We start from the raw sequence: 11,456 nt of genomic DNA, 5'->3' as shown, positions 1-11,456 counted from the left end.
AGCCCAGGCTGGTCTTGAACTTGCAACGATCCTCCTGCCTCAGCCTCCTGAGTGCTGGGATTACAGGCGTGCGCCACCACACCTGGCTAGTTAAGCTTCTACACTTCTCAAATTGACACAGTCAGCCACTACAGAGTCACATAAATAAGTCTTTATTGAAAAAAAATAACATAATTCCTTATAAATACAATAAATAGTCCTCCCCAGACTGCGCCTGTGAGGATAAATAATACCAACATTTCCCTTCCCATCTAATAAATATGCAGCTTTGTCACAGGTCAACATCGTGAGTCAGTATTGGTCATTTTTTAACAAGTGGGTCCCATTAAAATTAACGGACTAACTCGCTCACTGGCCCTCAGGTGCCTGAGCTAGTGGATTTGTCCTTCCCGAGCCGCAGAGAGCTGAGCGCCACCCTTAGGTGTCGGCCTTAGGGGCTCAGGTTTGCTGCTCCATGGCCAAAGACGCGGGCGGCTACAGCCACGAAGGCCTGGAGGCTGCGGAGGATCTTGACCCGAAGCAGGAGACGCTGCCAAGGCTGGCTGGGGCTGAGGCTGGGCGTCTGAGGCTCCCGCTGGGGACCCTCAGGCTGAAAGGAGACGGGACGCTATCAGAGAGGACCCCGTACCCCAGCCCCCGCAGGCTCCCGGCCTCAAGGCCCCCGGCTCCTACCTGTAGGAGTTGGCTGAGCCGCAGCAGGGAGGCCTGAAGCTGGCCTGCCAGGCCATCAGGGAGTAGTGCAGGGTCCCCCGTGAAAATGTCCGAGCCCAGCAGCTTCTGGTAAAAAACCAGACCCTGGTAGATCCTCTGCAGACAGAACTGGGAAGGAAAGAAGCAATGAAAGCCGGTGAATAGCCTCCATTCACCAAAGATTGACCCAGTTCTTTTCCATTCTCACACACAGCCTGGAGCTCACGCGTTCCCGCCCATGTCCCCCACCCCCTCTGCCTTGTGGCTCAGCTTCAGATTAGCGATACCCGACTGCTGTCCTTCAGCCCTTGTGGGTCGCAGCCGTCCCCACACCGGATGTGGGGGACGCCATCGGTATTCTCTTCGTCTCCCTCTTCTCTTGGTGGATCCTGGAATGAAGTAAGAATGAAGGACTTCTCTGTGTGTGCTGGGGGTGGGACCCAGGGCCTCATGCACGCTAGGCAAGCGCTCCAGCACTGGCACCTCCCCAGCTCGTATGAAGTCCGCCAGTCCCCTAGGTTCACGTTCTCCCGGGGCCCCAGGCTCCTGTCCTCGCTCCTTCTCTGACGCCCATCAGCCCTGCAGCTTCCGCCCGGCTCCGCAGCCTCCAAAGGCCTGGAGAGGGTCGCTGTGGCTGGTCCCAGGGTTAGACACTCACCACATGTCCTGCTGACGGATGTGCACTCCAAGCCAGCGTGCAGAGCTTCCGTGACAGCCGCTGGCACTGGGCCCAGGAAGGGCTGCTGCTCCCAGAGACTGCCCGGGCCTGCGCCGCCCAGGGGAGCAGCAGTAGCAGCATCACAGCTGTGCCCCCCAGCATCTCGTCACCCGCTTCTCGAATCTGCCTGGCTCAGGGGCTTGCACCAGTCCCGCAGGAATCTCTTCCCACTTCCCCTTGCTCGGAGCCTGATTCTCTTCTGTTCTGTGTCTGGTTCTGGTTCTTGCTGCTCACAGAGTTTCTGAGCTGGTTCCCCTTGTTTTCCTCCCTCTGTCTCCGAGTCTTTTTAAGGTCTCTGCAGTGCAAGGCCCGCCCTTTACACCAGCAGGTGACTCACAGCAGGTGGGATTCCCCTCCCTGCATCATCTCCCTCGGTGGAGAGCCCAGGTATGCATCCTCTGTTCCAGGGGAAATGGACAGTGAGGCCGCTGGGGCCGGAGGCCTCGGATGGGACACATGTGTAATGCTCTCCAGGAATCCAAACGGCCAGAGAGGGGCGGGGGAAGTAACGAACATTTAAATTAATCTGGCCTCAAGTTCCTTCCTGATTAATCTGCCCGGTTTTTTTTGCCTCCCAAAGCTTTACCCCTACCCCACCCCAAACCTAATTTCCTCACTTCCTCTTGCATGAGAAACAACCAAAACAGAAGCACTTGCTCAGCTCCCAGAAGGATGGAAGGGAAGATGGGATGAGGTTTGGGTCCTATGCGATGCCCACTATCTAAGAAAAAGGAGCTGCTTTTTCTCCATTGGGAACTGTTCTTTTCACCGGTGGTGCTGGCTTCCAGGAAGAGGACAGACTCAGAGGCACCCTCCTGACTCGGAAGCCCTGGGAATGCGGCAGAAGGTGTCGTGCCTGCTCCTCCTGCGGTGAACACTGGGGAGAGGTTAAAAACCACCTGATTTTTTTTGGTCTTTTTTTTGAGACAGGGTCTCACCATGCAGTTCAGGCTGGCCTTGAGCTCACTTTGTAGCCCAGGCTGGTCTCAAACTTGCAGCAATCCTCCTGCCTCAGCCTCCCAAGTGCTGGGATTACAGGCATGCGCCACTGGCTAAAACTGCCTGATTTTTTGACCCACTTCATGTCCCAAGGCTTCGTGGGCTCTGCGGGATCTTTTCAGGATACCGGTGCAAGCCCTGTCCCCTGTCCCGCGCCTTCCTTATCCCAGGGTAGTTGAAGATGCTGTTGAGAATGACTGTGGCTGGCCCTGCAGCCTGTTGCACCCATGGGTAAAATCCACTGACGCCGATTTCATCAGCCCCTGTGATGTAACGTGCAGTGAAACAGCTGAGCGTGAGGCTGGGCCTGGGGGTGGGGGGTGGTCTGAAGCGGGGCTGCCCCAACCCCAGCGGAGGGGCCCCAGGCGATGTGGACGTCAGAATGAGCCACGGGTGACCACGCAGCCGGCTCGCAAAGCCTCCCCAAGAAGTGGACTGCTTTCTTAGAAACTTGCCCTTCGTGGAGGCCTCCCTTCCCTTAGAGTTATTGCCCAATAAAATTTCTGGCTTGAATATTTGAGTGCGTGGTAAATCCGCCCTTGAGGTGAAACACTGCCACCATCAGAGCATATCTCTTGGCAGGGGGAAATGGTTTGCTTTTCCCTACAGAGCGGAGACAGCCAAGGATTAAGGAAGTTAGAGGATACAGGTGAGTCACTCTTGGTGTGTACAGTGTGTCCTTGTTCTTTCCAGCTCCAGGCCCCAGGCTGGGTGCCCTAAAAAACTGGAGATGAATTCTGAAAAGGAGAAGGAAGTGGAGCCCCGGGGACTGGGATGAGACCGGTAGGAGTGTTCTGAGGTGCTGCAGGCCCGGGGCTCTGGCCTGTGTTTCACTTCCTGCTGCAGCAGCAGCTGGGTAGGAAGCAGGGTTAGTGGGACAGCCGTGGGACTGTTGTGTAGCAGGAACTACTTCCAGAGCGACCTCCGACCTGGAGCTCCAAGAAGCCCTTGACGTCAGCCGGGCCCCAACCGCTACGCAAATCACTCATCAGACTGTCCTGGACAGGCCTCCTAGTGGGATGCGCAGACTCCAAATCCTGCTAAAGTTCCCCCAGCCGCTTCATAACCATGGCTAATGTATGCCCAACTCTCACCTTCTGCCAAGTAGTCCGTCTAAGCATTTTATATATATTAACCTATTTAATTCTCACAACAACCCTACAAGCTAGGTACTATTATTATCCCCATATTACAGACGAGGAGCCTGAGAAGCAGACATAAATTAATTTGCCAGTGATCACAAAACTACAGAGTTGCTGGGCGTGGTGGCGCACATCTGTAATCCCAGCACTTGGGAGGCTGAGGCAGGAGGATCACCACAAATTCAAGGCCAGCCTGGGCTACATAGTGAACTCAAGGCCAGCCTGAACTACAAAGCAAGACTCTGTCTCAAAAAACAAAACAAAACAAAAACACAGAAACAAAGCTACAAAGTTGGTAGAACTGCGCAAAGATAATCTGGCTTCAGATCTTGTATTTTAGCTAGGCACGGGGGCACATGTTTCTATTCCCATCACTCAGGAGGCTGAGGCAGGAGGATTGCCTCAACTTGGAGCCCTGCCTGGGCTACATAGTAAATTCAAGGTCAGCTTGAACTACATAGTGAAACTCAGTCTCAAAACAAACACAAAAGTTCCTGTATACTTTTTCTTCCTGTTTTTGGAGACAGGATCTCACTATGTAGTCCAAACTGGCCTTGAACTCATGATTCTCTTACTCACAGATCCTACATTTTTTTTTTATAAGCATACTGGGGATTCAACCCAGGGCTTTTGTACTGAGCTATATCCCCAGCCCTTTTTATTTTTGTTTTGAGGTAAGGTCTCAGTGAAATTGCTAAATTGTCCTGTCTGGGCTTGAACTTGAGATCTTTCTGCCTCAGCCTCCCAGAGTACTGAGGTCAGAGAGGTGTATGCCACTACATCCAGCTAGAGCTGGCATTCTTTCTGTCTTTTTACTGACTACTTTGGTTTTCTGTTTTGTTTTTTGAAGCTTTTGACCCATAGTCAGACACATTACCCATTGCGCCACTGGCCCACTGTTTTGTTTTTTGAGACAGGGCCTCCCTGTGTAGTCCCGGTCAGCCTCAAACTCATGGCAATCCTCCTGCCTCAGCCTCCCAAGTGTGGGACTACAGGAGTGTGCCACCACACCTGGCTTTTGTTTTGTTTTGTCTTGGGACAGGATCCCCCTATGTAGTTTGGGTTGGCCTCGCACTTGTGGCAATCCTCCTCCCTCAACCTCCCCACTGATAGGATTACCCACCACTCCCAGCTAGATCTCACATTCTTAATGACTGCACTATACTGGATACTTAGAGGTGATAAAGTATATCTTGACTTATAAAGTAGTTTATTTAGCCCAGGTACTTCAGGCTTTATAACTCTTATAGGTGTGTGAATTCTTTCTGAATTTGAGAACTCAATATGGAGGTTTTTCAAAGTATAGGAACTGTTTAGGTCTTTTCTTTCTTTCTTTCTTTCTTTTGGAGATAGGGCCTCACTATGTAGTTCAGGCTGGCCTTGAACTCACTTTGTAGCCCAGGCGGGTCTTGAACTCACAGTAATCCTCCTACTTCAGCCTCTTGAGTGTGCTGGGATTGCAGGCGTGTCCAGCTCTGTTCAGGTGTTCAGCACCAATGTTTTGGTGAGATTTTAAATCTAAGGACCTGTGAAGTCAGATCTGCTTGAAGGATTCTGAGTTAAGGTGCTTTTTTCTTGGTCTAGTAAATCTGAGTCTAGGACCCTTGCAGTCTGGGAGATCTAAATTCCTGGGTCTACTTTGAGTGTGTGTGTGTGTGTGTGTGTGTGTGTGTGTGTGTTTGCACACGCACACACACACACACACACACACACTGGAGATTGAACCCAGGGCCTTGTGCAAGTACTCTGTCACTGAACTTATATTCCCAGCCCTTGGTTCCTTTTATAAAACTATCACCCTTTCCTTTTTCTTTCTCTTTCTTTCTTTTTCTTTCTTTCTTTCTTTCTTTCTTTCTTTCTTTCTTTCTTTCTTTCTTTCTTTCTTTCTTTTTTTATTGTTTTGAGACAGGGTCTTGCTATGTAGTTCAGGCTGGCCTTGAGTTAACTTTGTAGCCCAGGCTGGTCTCTAACTCAAAATGATCCTCCTGCCTCAGCCTCCCGAGTGCTGGGATTACAGGCGTGCACCACCACGCCCGGTCTACCACCCCTTCTTGACAAAAATGCTTTAACTGCTTTTTATTTTTGGCAGTGCTGGAGATGGTGCACAGGGCCTATCTCACACTAGGCAAGGACTCCACTACTGAACTATATCGCAGCCCGGAGAAATACTTTAAAACCATACCCTCGGTTGGGCATCGTGGCTTGCTCTTGTACTCCTCAGCACTCCGGGAGGCTGAGGCAGAAGGATCACAAGTTCAACCCTAGCATGGGAAATTCGGCAGTCTAGTTGGACTCTGTCTAAAAAGACTGAGAAAGGGCTGGGATGTAGCTCAGGGCAAAGGCTGTGGGTTCAATCCTCAGCACTGCAAACAAACAACCTCTGAAGAAGTTCTTCGATGGGAGTCTCTCTAGGTGACTTTTAGCAACAGTAATGGCAGCTGAGCTAACGTACCCCAAGATATCTCACAGCCTGGCCCCAACCCAACTGTTCGAACTTACAGTTGGGCCCCGCAAATCCCTTAGAAGTCAGGTTTGATGGCGCAGGCCTGTAATCCCAGCATTCTGGGAAGCGGAGGAAGGAGGCTCCCAAGTCGGAGATCAGCCTGGGCAATTTCGTGACTTTGTGAGAACTTGTCTCAAAATTAAAAAGTAATGCATGGACCTGGGGAAGTAGGTCAGCGCGAAGGCTCTGGGTTCAATTCTCCGTATGGGGGGGAATCCAGATAAGTGTAAACGGCACGTCCTTGCCAAATGTCCCAATTTGCCCAATTTGCCGTGCTTGTCCCCCTCTGGGAGATAACGTCCAGCTCCACCGACGAGGGGAATTTGATAGTTCGGAGGCTCGTGTTCCCTGGGAATATTAACGGGGGCCCTGGTGGGGAACAGCCACGGATGGGAATTTCAGATGGATGCCTTTAGAACCGTAGAGAATGTGGCCACTTGGACCGAGTCAGAAGTTGGGCTCCCGCTTCCTTTTTCTCGCCTGCATCTAGAAATCATAGGAAATGCCCTCGAGTTTCGGGGGCACAGGGTCATATGCGGCGGCGGGCTCACACAGCAGAGGGGGCGGACTGGGACAGGCTGGGAATGCCCAGCAGCCGATTCCCAGCGCTTTGTTCTGCGTGCCCCGCAGTCTAGTTTCTAAAGTTACGGAGAACCTAGAAGTTCAGTTTCCAAGTCTGGGGCTAGTTTTGTTTAAAAGTCAAAGGTTTACTTTTCACCACGAAACCCGCACGCATCCGTCTCAATTTGTCCCCGTCGGCGACCCGTAACCTTGGTTTTTTTGCCCAGCCCTGACGTCACCGACCTTCTTCCGGAAGCCGTCTGTACCTTGCTCCTTCTGATTGGTTTAAATGCCCCCAGCCCTTCCTGATTGGAAGCGGCGATTGGCAAATCTGCTGCCCTTCCCGCCGTAGGTTAGGTTGAGTTAGAGGCGCGGGGTAGAACTGGGGAAACTGGAATTTCCCGCGGAGCTGACGGCGCTTGCTCTCCCCCTACTCGTTTTAATTCCACGCGCTCCAAAATATCCGCCATGGAGAAATCTTGGTAATGACCCATTCCCCGTAAGCACCCCAGGAACACATCTGACCCTTGTCCACATCCCTCCCCTCCCCGTCACTGGGGGAGAATTCTGGGTAACCAATTTCTCTGGTTCCTCCCAGAGGATTCTGGGTAGCTGTCCGTTTGCATCATCTTCCCCTAACCCCCGCCACAATTGTGGCTAACTGGCCATTCCTATTGATCCCCCTAGAGATTCTTGGATGACTATTGCAGAAGATTCTGGGAGACTCGTGTTTCTCGCTTCCCTCAATTCTAGGAAACAAGCATCTTAAACCTAATTGCAACCCTCCTGCCCCCGAAAAACCTACTCCCTTCACCTGATGGTTCAGGGCTGAAGCAGGCAAGTGAGCATGTCTGAAGGGAGGAGAAAGGGAAGTTAAGGATTAGGATAGTGGGGTGGTAGGAGCACAGAGGGTCAGGAGGAGGAGAGTAGGGGACAACCCACATCCTGCTGCCCAGCTCCTGCCCCGTTTAGCCTCTGCCTGACGGTGTCATTCCTTCTGCTTGCCTCCTCACCCTCCTACTCACATAATCTAGAAGACACTAGATTCCAGTACCTGGGCTCCCCCTGACTCAGCTACCTCTTCCCCCTTGCAGGCCAGGATGTCCTTTCTAAGCCCACTGGTGCTGTTCTGCCGAAGGCTGGGGCAGGTATCCACAGGGACAGTGTGACCCAGCTGCCATCATATCATCGCCATGAACTTTGAGGGTCTGGACCCTGGACTGGCAGAGTATGCCCCAACCATGCATTCTGCCCTAGACCCTGTCCTGGATGCCCACCTGAACCCAAGTCTGCTGCAGAATGTGGAGCTGGACCCGGAGGGAGTGGCCTTGGAGGCTCTTCCTGTCCAGGAATCGGTGCACATAATGGAAGGTGTCTACTCTGAATTGCACAGCGTGGTGGCCGAAGTGGGTGTGCCTGTGACCGTTTCCCACTTTGACTTGCACGAGGAGATGCTGTGGGTGGGGAGCCATGGGGTAAGAACCACGCGCCTTAGGGTTTTTTGTTTGTTTGCTTTTTTTCTTTTTGAGACAGGGTCTCGCTATGCAGTTCAGGCTGGCCTTGAGCGCACTTTGTAGCCCAGGCTGGTCTCGAACTCACAAGGACCCTCCTGCCTCAGCCTCCCAAGTGCTGGGATTACAGGTGTGCGCCACCACTCCTGGTGACCTAGTAGGTTTTGAAAGAGCATATTAGAAGTCTTTTTTTTTTTTTTTCTTTTTGTACCAGAACTCAGGACCTTGCACTTGCCAGGCAGGTGCTTGTGCCACTGAGCTATATCCAGAGCCATACTGGAAATCTTTATCTGGTCTTTGCTCAAGGACAGCTGCTTTGTTAAGTCAGACCAAGGAGTGGGAGGGGGAGGAAGAACAGGGGCGTCTTGACTCCAGAGATAAGTTATGTAGGGTATTAGTTTTCAGAAGGTAACCCACTCGGGCCACATCTCCATCCATATTTTCATGAACTGCATATCACTTAGTCTTTTTTTTTTTTTGGTACCAGGAATCGAACTCACAACCTTGTGCTTGCCAGGCAGGCGCTGTGCCAGGCTCTGAGCTAAATCCCCAGCCCCATCACTTAGGCTTTAATGACCCTGTCCAATCTTTCATGCCCTTCCTATGTTCTATTTTTATAATTATAGACTGTTTAATGACTGTTTCTGCATATATTACATGGAACCATTCTGTCTTCTCTAGCTGATTTTTAGTCTGTCAGAGCATTTATTAATGCTGATTTTAAAAAAATGTGTATTATCAATATGCTATGAGGTTCTTTTTTTTCTTTTTTGTTTTGAGACAGGGTCTTGCTGTGCAGTTCAGGCTGGCCTTGTACTCACTTTGTGCCCAGGCTGGCCTCGAACTCGCAACGATCCTCCTGCCTCAGCCTCCCAAGTGCTGGCATTACAGGTGTGCACCATCAATATGATATGAAACCGAAGATTTTTGTTTTTTGTTTTTTGTTTTTAAAGAAACTGTATGGTGACCTTGATTTACTTGTTTACCTTTCATGGCGCGTGAGTTATGTTTCCATTAGAAGGAATGCATTTGCTGTATTTATCACAGTCATTCAATTCGGTAGGTTGTGTCTATTGCTATGTTAGGGAAAGGGAATAAAGGGGGATAAAAATCTTCAGCTGGGCACAGTCGTACACACCTGTATTCCCACCTGCTTTGGAAGCTAAAGCACAAAAATTGCAAGTTCAAGGTCAGGCTGAGCAATTTAGCAAGACCCTGTTTGAAAATAGATGGCTGGGGGTATAGTTCAGCAGCACAAGCATCTGCCTGGCAAGCGCAGGGTTTTGAGTTTGATTCCTGGTACCAAAAGAAAAAGAAAATTTAAAAGGTCTGGGGATGTAGGTCGGTGGTAGAGTGCCTGCCTAGCATGCTCAGGGCCCTGAGTTCAGTGCCCTGAACCACGTAAAACCCAAACTAAACAGTCCTTGTCTGCCAGTAGTTCACATGACGGGAAAAAAGACCTAGCAGTAAGTAGCCAGGCATGGTGATGCACGCCTGTAATCCTAGCACTTGGGAGGCTGGGGCAGGTAGATCACCGAGAGTTCAAGGCCAGCCTGGGCTCCAAAGTGAGTTCAAGACCAGCTTGAACTACATAGTGAGACCATGTCTAAAAAACAAAAAGAGAAAAAAAAAAAAAGACAAGTAATTTTTTTGATATTGAGTGCTAGTGTGAAAATACTATGTGGTAGAGAGCAGGAAGGAGGCTCAGAGAAGGACGCCAGAACTGGGGAACTGAATCTTGAAGGACGGGAAGTGGAGAGGCTGCGCGGGTATAGGATACAAAAGATTTCTAAGATATTGCACAGCGCAGTTAGTATAGAGAGCCAGAACTTTAAGCAGTTAAGATTTATTGGGCTGGAAGCTGAAGCTGAAGAAGTTTATTTGTTCAGTGAGGTTTTAAAAGTTTTGTTTTGGTTGGGGGACTGCAGATTGAACTCAGGGCCTCTCCTGCACTTTATGACCGAGCTACACTCTCGTCCCCGCAAAACCTCATGAGTATACAGGTCAGGATGACTGTTCTAGACCATTCAAGACAGGGTCTCTCTTTTCTTTTTTTTTTTTTTTGAGACAAGGTGTCACTCTGTAGTTTAGGCTGACCTTGAACTCACAGTGATCCTCCTTCCTCAGCGTCCCAAGGGCTGGGATTATAGGCATGAGCCACCAGGCCTGCCATCTAGACCCTTTAGAAAGGAGGGAAGGAACTGCAGAGTTATCTGGGGAAAGAATATTCTAGAAAATGTCCTATACGCTGTTAAAGGAGCTTGTCCCTGGTCACTGAAGGATTTTTACCTGAATGACTAAGTCGAGTTGGCGTCCTAGGTGTGTTGCTGAGGTAGCAGTACAGAGTTTGATTTAAGGAGGGTGGGAAGGACTCCAGAGTTTGCAGGCTGTTGTAATGGTACTCAAAATAAGGTAAAGGCCTGAAGGAAGCACTGTAGAGATGGCTAGGCAAGAAAGATTTGGAAAGATTTTGGAAGTAAAATAAATAGAACTTGACTAGCAAATGACTTGGTCAAGTTGATAGATCATTTCATGGTATCCTAAAGAATAAAAACAAATGGGGGTACAAATGGCAAATTGAATTCATGGTATGAGTTTGAGGTTCTTGTGGGATATCTACGGAGAGTACCTTTTTTGGTACTGCAAGTTGATCCCAGGAGTTTTGTTTGTCTTTTTGAGACAGGGTCTCACTATGCAGTTCAGGCTGGCTTTGAGCTCACTTTGTAGCCCAGGCTGGTCTCAAACTTGCAAAGATCCTCCTGCCTCAGCCTCCCGAGTGCTGGGATTACAGGTGTGTGCCACCACATCCAGGGGATAGCAGTTTTTCTTTCTCTCCTTACTGCTGGGGCATATGGCATCTTTTTCTTTTGCTTTTGTCAGTAGGTTGGCCTCTTCTATTACAGGAATCCCCATTCCTAGGATTTCTGATATAAGAGGCCTTGCACTCACAGTGTTCCTCCTACCTCAGCCCTCTGAGTGCTGGCATTACAGATGTATGCCAGCATGCTCGGCTTTATTCATTTATTTTTATTTGGACATGGGTCTCACTAACTTAAGTTGCTTAGACTAGGCTTGACTTGAGAGTCTTCTATCTCAGCCTCCTAGAATGCCAGGATTTCAGACATGTATCACCACACTTGGCAAAAGAGACATTTAATAAGTAAGTATTTGGTTGCATCCGTGGTACAACTCAGAGAAGAAAATAAGGGTTCATTAGCTTTAGAATGGTATTTAAAACCGTAAGGATAGATGAGATTTCCTAGAAGACAAATAGAATGAGAAGATAGTAGGTTGAGAGTAGCCATGTTTCAAGAGTGGTGGAAAGAAGGGGC

The 11,456-nt window shown here is 49.8% G+C and overlaps 2 protein-coding genes across 10 annotated transcripts in view; one reads left to right on the top strand and one right to left on the bottom strand.

Annotated features, from left to right (window-relative positions):
* Positions 1–132: 132 nt before the first annotated feature.
* Positions 133–2,349, bottom strand: Il23a (interleukin 23, alpha subunit p19). Its single transcript, XM_005397309.2, has 4 exons — positions 1,349–2,349; positions 978–1,079; positions 673–819; positions 133–589 (listed from the first exon to the last, which is right to left on the bottom strand). Exons 1-4 carry the CDS (start codon positions 1,508–1,510, stop codon positions 431–433), a joined length of 570 nt encoding a protein of 189 aa, XP_005397366.1. The 5' UTR covers positions 1,511–2,349; the 3' UTR covers positions 133–430.
* An 84-nt stretch (positions 2,350–2,433) lies between these two features.
* Pan2 (PAN2 poly(A) specific ribonuclease subunit) overlaps positions 2,434–11,456 on the top strand; it is a 21,524-nt gene continuing 12,501 nt past the window's right edge. For 2 of the 9 annotated variants that reach the window (XM_013520835.1, XM_013520833.1), the window contains exons 1-3: positions 2,437–3,056; positions 7,708–7,761; positions 7,871–8,088. In XM_013520835.1, the coding sequence (XP_013376289.1) occupies positions 2,996–3,056; positions 7,708–7,761; positions 7,871–8,088 (333 nt within the window). In that variant the 5' untranslated portion in view covers positions 2,437–2,995. Of the gene's footprint in view, positions 3,057–6,711; positions 7,096–7,707; positions 8,089–11,456 lie in introns of those variants that run through there. The other 7 variants (XM_005397306.2, XM_013520836.1, XM_013520838.1 and 4 more) reach the window with 6 other exon arrangements.

This window comes from Chinchilla lanigera, unplaced genomic scaffold (genome assembly GCF_000276665.1).
Source record: "Chinchilla lanigera isolate Chin_1 unplaced genomic scaffold, ChiLan1.0 scaffold00057, whole genome shotgun sequence".
NCBI lineage: Eukaryota > Metazoa > Chordata > Mammalia > Rodentia > Chinchillidae > Chinchilla > Chinchilla lanigera.
Note: the sequence above shows the minus strand (reverse complement) of the source record. Positions and strands in the feature narration are given on the sequence as shown.